Below are 10,795 nucleotides of genomic sequence, written 5' to 3' on the forward strand. Positions count from 1 at the left end.
TTCGAGGAAGAAGGCAAAACGCGGTAGAAAAATCACGGAAGACTCTGCACGCGAAATGGTAAAAATAAGAAAAAGATGGCGCGTCAATGTTTTATTAGAAAATTACGATAGACATAGGTAAAAATAAGAACGTATCGGAGTTTCGTTTGATTTCAACCTACGTATGTTTGTCATTTTTATTTCTAAAATATAATAGCACCATTTTGCGGAAGAAACATAGCGTTCTTGTACACATGTTGTAGCATTCGTAAGTATGCTCGTTTTTGATATATGAAATTATAAATAGAAAGATTTCTAATAATCGTATTCTTCGTGATTACTACAATCGTCCGATGAACGAAAAAATACTAGTATACAATAAATTTGAAAATAAATAATTTTGATGTACAATCTGCTAATAACATATCGTTTAATATAAATTGACCGAAATGTTCGAGCTGTTAGATAGCGAAGGGTAGAGTACATAGAAACAAAGGATACGAGTCGAAAACCAAAAAGCCGATATTACTATTTTTTAATACGACGTGACGCGCTCTTTATTTGCTTTTCAGCGGTGTCGGCGTTTTGTTTAGTTGATTGAAAGCCCGCACACTGGTTCTGCGCACAAAGGGATGCTGTATGTAATTGAAGGAATCGTAATTTTTCAACAGAGGAGGCTCATTGTTATTCCAACTTTATCGTTCTCGATTGGATCGTTTCCGAAAGAGGGACAGTCGATGTGTAGAACACAGCGCAGAATTAAAACTTCCTCTTTGCTTTTGTATGGGTATATCGGTTTAGCTTTGCGTGGAAAAATATTTGAGCCAGCGTGAAGCGTGTTGTATTGCTCAAAAAAAAAAAAAAAAAAAGACAAAAAAGATGGTAAAAAAACACCCTCCGATTCGATGTACAGTTTCGTGCGAGCTGCGCAATTTGTGGAAAAATAACTTTAAAAAACAAAAGACCGTGTTAGAAAGAATAAAAGACACGATAAGATCGAACTTGTCGCGTCGGAAACAAATCGAAAGTAATGGGAATCGATCGTTCTTCGCGATTCCCCACTAATCGATGTAAAAGTCCCATGATCGGCTTTCGTAATCGCCGACGGGTCGACGACTCGCGTCAACCATTTCCCCGCCGGATGCATCGAAGAAGCGTACATGAAACTAAAAGAGTAGGAAAGAAAACGATAAAAAAATAAAAGGTATCGGCGATGTGCGAGAAAAGCGATTAATACGCGCGGTTGTACGTCATAGAGTGGGCTGACGTGAATTGGACAGATCGATCGCGTATATCCGGCGTTTATACAAGCGCATTTAACCAGTCGGTGGTGGGGCCCAGTGACCGATGCAAAAATGATTGTCCTGGCAACGGTCTGGTAATCAAAGTGTTAAATTTGTAGCGGCGGAGCGAAGTGAAAGCAAATTTGCATAGTCGCGCGCAATAAACACAGAGGAGGCTAAGCGAGTGATTCGAAATTTTATGAACGGTCATTGTCTGGCCGGTTGAACAACGCTTCTGGCGCCGCGTAGAAACGAGTATTTTATATCGTGTAATAATTTCAAGAGCCCACGGCCCAACCATTATTTCACGCTTCAACTTGCACGACACATCGCCGTAATGTTTGCGTCTGTCGTTCGCGTTTCTTTTTGCCAAATCCGCCGTTGTGCATTTCACTCGCGCGAAACCCCCGCAAAATGGAACAGGCGAGCTGCGTAAATTGTTCAATCGACCGAGACTCTATTCCCTTTATTTTCACGCATGAACGTAGAACGCGTACGAGAAATATCGATGTGCTTTAGATGTGAAAATCATCTCAGAAGCATCACGGTTGATTTTCACTGTTTCAATGGATGAAATCTCTATGAAATGTTCGGATGAGATTCAGAATTATCGACTGGAGATTTTCGCAAATAATCGAGAAGCGATGTTTCTCGCAACTCGGTGAATATCTTGGCAAGACGCGTTTCTAATTTAATCTCCAAGTTATTCGGCCAGCGTTGATTCGTTTAACCTCTCTGCTTTACGATTTCTCTGGATATACGTTCGAACCTGATCAAGCTGGAAAAAATGCAATCGAAGAAAATATTCTCTTTGCGAAACTCTTCAACGCGTGAACCACAAAGGCTTTGAACATGGGTTCACTTGTCGAACTCAATCAAACTTTAATAGTTTAATATTTTAATAGTTAAATTGATCGTTGGTAAAGTAAAAAAATTCATCAGCTTCTGGATAAAATCGAAGCGTATTTAAATATAAAATTCTGTGTAAAACACTTCGATTCCTGTAACCCCTTAATCGTTATCAGCGGATCGTAAGCGATCGCGATAACTTACGTTAAAATATATTTTATTTTCATTTGACATTGTATATTTTACGCGGTAAAAGCTATTACCGTGTCGAAGAAGAAACACCAAACAAAACAAAACACTTGAAAAGTAAATATGCTAATGCAACGATGCCGTGTTGAGGATTAAAGAGACCGGAACATGCAATTACATTCGATGAAACTAGAATGACAATGATAAAAAGTATTCGTACTCGTCTGTTTTTGGCACGGTTCGTGTACCACGCGTGCTCCATTCGGATAAACAATTCTAGGTCGCTATTTATTCCCGAAACTTTTTCAGTTTCAAAGAAATAAACTCTGTTCGATTCCCGGCGTTTCAACTGCGACAAGTCAAATCACTTTCTTTTCTCTTTTTTTCTTTTCTTTAATAGAATTATTCGTCGGAAGGAACGGGAAGAGCCGCGATTTTCGTTCTGAGAAAAAGATTGATATGTTAATCTGCTTGAACGAATTTCAAATCACGATAATTCACGTTCGATTTATCTTTATTTCGTTTTGATAATGTTCGTGCGCAGTATGAACCCACAAGGATACGTTTCCAATTTTTACATGCGAACCAAGAGATCGACCGAGTAAAAGGCAATGGAGAATCCTCTCTTGGTATCGTGCAGCGTTCAAAGCGAACCGCTGGAACCGCCATACGCAAAAATATTCGTGGAAATTCACGTACGATATGGTAGACGAGATGGGCGAACCTTGAGCTCGGTAAACAGGATCGACGAATGTTCACGATAAAGGGGAAAACTTCGTTGTCTGTCACGGGGAAATTTCGCGTTTCCATTTATGCAGTTCGATGTATTGAAAAAGAAACGAAACGAAAGGGGGAGGAAAGTCCTTTGTCGAACAATCGGATCCTTTGACGACATCTCGTGTAAAACAGTGGTTTCAGCACAAACGTTTCTCCCTCTCTCTCTCTCTTTCCCTCTCTGTCTTATAATAATCTGCGTATACCATGGAGAAAGTTTTCGCTGATTTCTTACTGTCTTCTTTCTTCGTATCACGAGTCGGAATTGATTCGGCTGGTTGCTGCTTATCGGCTTTCGGTGTAAAAATCGATTTCGAATGCGAAAGTGCGTCCGTTCCTTGCGAAGCTCGACATATGGGCCGGGAAAGACAATTACTTCGGATTCTTCGGAATTTTCTCGCGTTCCATTTGCCGCGAGAATGAAGGGAGTTAGCACCATTCGAACTGCAGGCCCAGAGAGTGATTAGGACATCACGGTCACCTGAAAAGCGACGGGAATAGCATCGTGATGACGATGAGAACGAACGACGTCGCCTGAAGATTCGCGCAACCACCGTGCTGCATGGCTGCTGGATTCTCGCCTGAAACATATACGATATTTCGATTACTTCGATCGTCATAGAATCATCTGTGTATAGTATGTGTCAAATAAAACGAATTAAATTAATTCTTGGAATTTTCTGTCGAAAAATTTGACACGATTTCGATCATCAAACTATCGATTTAATTATCCACTAAAAAAATACGTGAAACATGTTATACGTGCGCTAACCGTTGCGTTATATACGTTACTCGACAATGTAGGTAGATGTAGAATGCTGCAAATAGATAAAAACGCCGCTACGTCCTGAAATGCAAAAGGAACGAACAGAGTGTGGAATACGGTATAAGCTGAGGGATAAAGAAGCGACTCCCTCGTGGTACGAAGCACCGAGAACACAACATTTGCCAAGCACGAAAGGCACCGGCAACACGCAGGATCACCGGAAATCGATTTAATCTCTGTGAAACAAGAATACGACACTCACGAAGCAGCAGAAAAGCAGAGCAGATCGTATAACGGCAATATCAGAAAGCAACGTGACACAGATAGACAAATGGAAGAAAAAGAGAGATACCAAAGTCGTACAAATATCATAAGAATAAGAATACATCAGACACATGTTACCTCTAGATCGGTAAATGTTAAATATTAAATTCGATAACAATAATATACGCTGTATAAAACACGAGTCTCGCGTTATATAGATAGATCGTACGATTTGGACAAACAGGGTATCGAAGGTAGCCGCTAGCCTGGGGTGAAGAGAATCCAACTGGTATATTCTCGGAATCTACCCAGTATATTCACGGAATCCATCTGACATATTCCCGGAATACACGAATCCGAACTGAATTTGGAGTTCAACGATCTCAATCTCGATCACCGATTTGGATCAATTTAAACGGTGTATCGCAACATCAATGGCTCTCAGGATCATGGAAGGATCAGGATCATGGAGTTGGAACTTATCACGATTTAGAAATCTCGAAGTATATGGTTGTGAGTTTCAGGAAACATATATTATATCGCAGTGGAGCAACGATGTTCAACAGATACGCCTTAAGAATTTTTAAAACACGCGATATTTGATTTATAGTTGGGAGCAGTTGATCTCTTTTCCTTCGTATTCAATCAAATATAATACAATTTTGGTGTGTCAGAGAATTTTAATAATTAGTTCATTTATTATCAGTGTAGTATCGTGGACAGATTGACTAAGAAATATCGGGTGAACCATAAACAGTGTTGCGAGAAAATTGCCGACAGACCAAAAGGATATGGGAACTTCAATGGACCGAGCGGCCCATCAATGCGTCGTCGATTTTTCAGCCAAATAGTTACGCGGAAGAAAAGCCTACGCGACTGTCACGTAAACTTGAGGGTTGGATGACAAAATAAAATAGCCGAGTCGTAACGCAACTATCAATTTTGCTTTTATTAAGCTTTATTATGAATTCAGCAATCGCAATGGAATACACGCTGAACGAACACACATAAATCACAATTCACTCCAACAACTTTATATGAAACCTAGTTATACCGATACGTTTCATAGGCGAAAGACTGACCTCCTCGGTGATTTTAGAAGCGACGTTGAGAGGGCCACGGGAATACGAGGTCGTCCGCCTCTTCTGCGAGCGAGTTATGCTCGCGAAGGAGCGAGCAGAAAGGGAGAGAAAGAAAAACTCTCACCCTTGTAGGATAAGACGATGGAGGAGGATAGCAGTGAGGCGACCCAGAGCCGCTTCATCGCCGTCCCAACGGACCACGATTAGAAGGGGCGATAGCGCTAGGGGCACCCCCTAAACTAAACAGACGGAGAATTTTAGGACTGGCTCGAACAAGAGGACGCGGGAAGGGGGTGCAACGGAAGATAATTCATAAGAGGTTCCTGGAGCACTCCTGTCATACGCGTAGGATGGTCATCGTGAAGTTTTAATCGCTAGGAGTCCGACACTACTCCGCTGTTACTCGATTATTAGCAACAGCGGAGTGTCCATGAGGATTTCTCTACGTACAAAAAAAAAAAAAGTTACACTGATACGTTCAGTACGCGACTGGTCCAAGGGTAGAAACCGGTAGAGACTTGTGTGCTAGACTAGATTGGCAGCGTAGTAGTGACACACGTATGTGAATGCGAGTGTGTGGAAGTATGTGTGTGCGCGACGTCTCGAAAAACGAGACGAAGGTCCTGCAAATCGTTTATTAAATAAATCTGAAACTATTTTAATATGAATTCTAAGTGTAACCTTAGTGTTGCTTTACTTTCATTTCGGCAATTAAGATCCACAATTCTCAACAGTTACTGGTTTTCAAATCATAGAAAGAGTTTGTCCGAGACCAGTGGCTTCGACATTACGAAGATGCTTACGAAAACGTTTTCACTCAAAGAAAGTTTTTATATTCCAATATAAATTCGCAAAGATTTGAAACGGTATATTTAATTTGCGATTCGACTGGCTTTCTCTTTCGCTTGTATGATTGTAGATATACAGGGTGGTGGTTGGTAACCGGTGGTACAAGCGGAAAGGGGGTGATTCTACGTGAAAAAAGAAGTCGAAAATATAGAAAAAAAATCTTGTTTTTAATTTTTTTTTTAATTTTTCCATCGAGACAACGAAAATTCAAAGTCGATTTTCTCGAAAACAAAGCCTCGAACGAAAAATTTTTATTCTATATTTTCGACTTCTTTTTTCGCGTAGAATCAACCCCTTTGCGCTTGTACCACCAGTTACCAACCACCCTGTATATACATTTAAATGACCGTTTTAAAAGTTTAGAAAATGTACGATTCTTTGAAACAGCTTTTCGCCAGCTATGATTTCGCTTTTGAATTGCTGTAACGTGCCTGAAATAGAAGATCGAACAGGTTCAGAAATGTTTCGCTTTACGAAGCCGTATCAATTGCAATCGCATTGTTAAAAATCCTCGCAAAAAATAAATCTATGTATCGATTAAAATTCAACTGCATACTGCTGATAGTATAGAGAAGTGACATTGAAAAAGCTGGCAGAATAAACGATGTTACAAATACAAAAAGGCTAGCATTTAATCACATATCGACTAACACTTCGAACAGATATACGTTGTTCAATAAATTGAACTATTCTTCATAGAACATGGGATTTATCGAGCAAAAATATCATCGACCTTCAATAATAGAATGATTTGTTCCGATTGTGATCGTAGTTTACGAGACAAATTTTTAACACACGTGTGAATAATACACCGTATTGTTGCGAATCTTGTTTCAAGTTTCAACGAAAATCGTATCTATTGAAATTAACAAAGAGCTCCCATAATCGATAAAATTATAAACGTATCACAGATGAACAACTTTTGGAAAAAGAATACCATTGACGTTAAACATAAACGAGAGATATATAACTAGGCCGTGAACGTTTATACAGATTCATATTTTCATCGACACCTTCATCGAAACGGTTGGAATCTCCATATAGAGATTATTTTGCAATACATGGCGCAAACTTTTTTAATGATTTCAGTTCCGTGAAAGCCGTGAAATCGATATTATATAGTCTCAAGAGGATTCGGTATCTGGGTTTATCACGGTTCAGGGAAAAAGAATGCGGAATTCCGGTCGAAAAAATCGTGCAGGGATCAGCAATTAAGGAAATGAGGAAAGAGAAGTGGGACAGGGAATGTAGCGCGAAGGGATGGAAAAATATGAGGTGAGAAATGATGGACGACGATGAGGGACAGAGGGATGGAAATATATCGTGAGGCCTCGACTTAGACCGGATTAATGTACGGTTCTTGATTTTTCGCTAATCTCTGATCTCCCCTCCGCCGGCTTAAGAACTCTTAATTCGATTTCCTCGTTTAATTATATGTAAGGCGACGCGATTGAAATTAACGTGGAACATCGGGAGCAAATTCGCGGAGAAATCTCATTTAAAAGCCAGCAGGGAATCGCTCGATAAACGTGTCATCGCCGGATTTTACCGGAAATCAGGACATTGGAATTAGCGTGTGCTAGATTCTTGCAGAGGACGATGGAAACGGAAGAATTTCTCTTATTAGCGGAATTCAGTCCGAGAAAGTATAACTTCCATCCCATATACATTAGAAAAATAAAATGAAACGTATCAGTGGTATTTTCTCTGTCAACGGGACAAGTTATTAATATTTTTTTTTATTTATTAAAATTTACAATCAATTCTCGCATTGAGAATTTTCAGTAATAAGTTATTAATGTAATCGAATTTCTCAAAATTTAATTTTTATTGAAAAATTAGCTCGTTCGTGTTTCCATGTGTATTAGTTTCATGAAATTCTACTTAATGTTAGACGCGATGTTACGCCTCGTAGCGTTATCCTCTATGGATATCGACGAAACAATCTTCAAGTGAAATTCACAGCCACGAAATTGTAATCAGATCGCCGTAAAGCAGAACAGTGTTCCTATATTGTACCGCTGCAACGTTTGCAGGACCGAGCGTGGAGGCTTAACGATCGGCTCAATGAAGCATAAATGGATCACAGCCTAGAATTAATTTCGATAGTCTAAATTATACTTGGATGCACAGCGAAATACGAGCACATGCTTTCTTTTCGCTTTTATCCGCTACTCTACCGAGTACAGCCTGCCACGTCAACATTCATTTAATTCGCCTCCTAAGATTTAAGTATCCAGTTTTTCATCGATATATTTTTCATGATTCGAGCGGATATTATTTGCGAACATCGTACAATTTCCTCCTCCATTCGTCGTAAATTACCATAAATTAAGATTCGCCATACCGATAAAGTACGCGTTAAATTTTTGATGATAATCGCGTAAATTTTCACGAACAATATTTATTTTTTCTACCGAGAACCCAAGTTTCAAACGTCTAGAAGCTGATTCAGCGTGACAGCCTCTTCATATCCAAACTGGTTTCAGAGCAGAAAACTCCTGCAATCGTTTTCGATATTCAATTAAACGGTGACGCAGTTGAAAAAATTTACTACCCTGTTTACGTTCGACTGTAGTAAGCCGAGTCTCGCGATTAGCTCCGGATCTTCGTTTCGTTAATTGGCTCTTTCTGATTTTCAGGGTACAGCGTATCTTGGAAGGAACCGTTCATTCGCGACCAAGGAAACGAACCTATTTTCCTAACTGCTATAAAGGGATCGATCCCTCTCGCGTGGCAGACTTTCTTACGGAACTGGATCCACTGATTAAAATGGAAGAACCTAAATGGCACGGCGAAAGAAGCCTAATATACAAGTTGATCGAAAGTGAAGATTCATGATGATTCACGAAGCGAAAATTATTGGTTTTCGTTATCTTTGTCCGTGCAAATCACTGATGAGAGGGATTTCTGTGTTCGAGATGAAGGTAAATTTGTTTTCAATGATAAGGTACCTCCTTCACCTTGTTCGAGTCATCTTCGATTTATATAACAAAAGCTTGTAAGTTTACAAAAAGCATACGAATATTTGTTATCTTTGAGAGTAGAAGACTTTGATATAGAAGAAGCATAATTTCTTATTGACATACGCAGTCGCTTACAAAATTGTTCTTACACTGTATAAAAGGCCAATTTTATTGAAATAAAATGCTACGACATTCTACTGCAAAATTAACGTGTTGCAATGTACCAAATGAATCGAGGGCTTGGTTATCGTCATACGCGTTGAAACATAAAATACGTATCGTTATAGAAATTTACTTTGTTTTTTGCTTTGTTAAAAAAGAGATCGTTTTTTTATAAAATGTAGGCGCAAATTTTTATGAGCGATTGGAGATGTTTATTTAATTTATTTAATTGATTATATAATCGTCTCGAGCATCATCGTCCGAATACAAGTCTATTTCACTGGTTCAACAACGATCGAGCACGTTTCCGAGAAAACCGATTTGAGTCTTTTCCCGAGGATGGCACTCTTGTCGAATATTCTGGTAAAAGAATACGAGCACTTCTAGAGTACTGTTGAGAAGTTGAGCTGGAAAGGTGGAGCCTCGTTTGTCTACAGATCCCAGGATTCTATCGCAGTCGTGGATGGCACAGAGATTGGGTAATCGATGCATAAACGAACTCTAGAAATTCGATTCCTCTCTCTCTCTCTCTCTCTTGTTATATACTTCGTAAATTCTAATTTAACCGATTTTTCAACGAGAGCTGTCTTGCTAAAAGAGAAGCCGAATAATTTCAAACGGAATTGAAGAGAAAGATAAAAAATTAGGCTGAAATATTTAATAACGAAATATCTATCGTACGGCTAATATATCCTTCGTTGAGTTAGATACAAATTACAACGAAGCATAAATTAGATATACGAGGAATTAGCGTCGAGTTACGTGGTACAATTTTCGATCACGTTATTTTATGTCCATTATGAAGGCGTCTACACTTTTTATTACGCAATTTGTTTCATAAATGCAAACGTATAAATACAGTTCTCTTTCTACGAGTTGGCCGGTTTATCGCGATAAGTTTCCGGAATGGATTGTTCAATTTTGTTAGAAACGGAACGTAAGAATTTACGCCGCACCTTCTCCGTGTAACAGAATAACAAACATCTTTTTAATTAATTAAAAGAACGCAAGAAATATTTACAAGCGCGTTTCCGTATTTCCCAGGAATGTAGACGAAAATTGGCGAGGGAAACATTTGAGGAAAAAAGAAAAAAAAGAAAGGAAACACAGTGGAAATATTAACGTGTCTCGTTAAGCCTCCGCAGTGGGGCGGCGAAGTTTCGCGGCCATTTATAATAAACGCAGGTTTAAAACGCTCTGCCGACACTAAAACACGAAGGTCGTGGCGTTGTGAAAAATCTTGTATATTTCATGAAGTGCAGCCGGGGCACTCGTGGCGGGTTCCGGAAGTGGCACTTGAACTTGTTGAGCACGGCGGAGAACCTCGTCACGGCCGGGGAAATAATTTGCACAGTCAATATTACAAATTGCCGCGAATTAAATTCAACCCGGCGTGACGCGCCACGGCGACGAGCATCGTTAATAAAGACGATGAACGTCCTAAATCGCGGTTGCAAATCCTCGTGAAACTATCGTTCGTTCTTTCCCGTCACTGGCTAGTCACAGATTTTATTTGCAACGTCAATAAGAAAACACCCGGGCTGCAATTAGAATTCAAGCCTCGTCTTCGTTCCTCGGTTTCCCTTTTGTTTCGTTTCTTCTTGTTAGAAAAAAAAAAAAAAAAAAAAAAAA

General features: G+C 39.5%; 1 protein-coding gene across 1 annotated transcript in view; it reads right to left on the bottom strand.

Moving 5' to 3' along the window:
• Positions 1 to 687: 687 nt before the first annotated feature.
• Positions 688 to 10,795, bottom strand: part of LOC100741329 (peroxidasin-like) — a 348,980-nt gene continuing 338,872 nt past the window's right edge. The window contains exon 9 of the mRNA XM_003486021.4: positions 688 to 3,655. Within this exon, the coding sequence (XP_003486069.1) occupies positions 3,552 to 3,655 (104 nt within the window). The 3' untranslated portion in view covers positions 688 to 3,551. The remainder of the gene's footprint in view (positions 3,656 to 10,795) is intronic.

This window comes from Bombus impatiens, unplaced genomic scaffold (genome assembly GCF_000188095.3).
Source record: "Bombus impatiens unplaced genomic scaffold, BIMP_2.2 scf_0096, whole genome shotgun sequence".
Classification (NCBI taxonomy): Eukaryota; Metazoa; Arthropoda; class Insecta; order Hymenoptera; family Apidae; genus Bombus; species Bombus impatiens.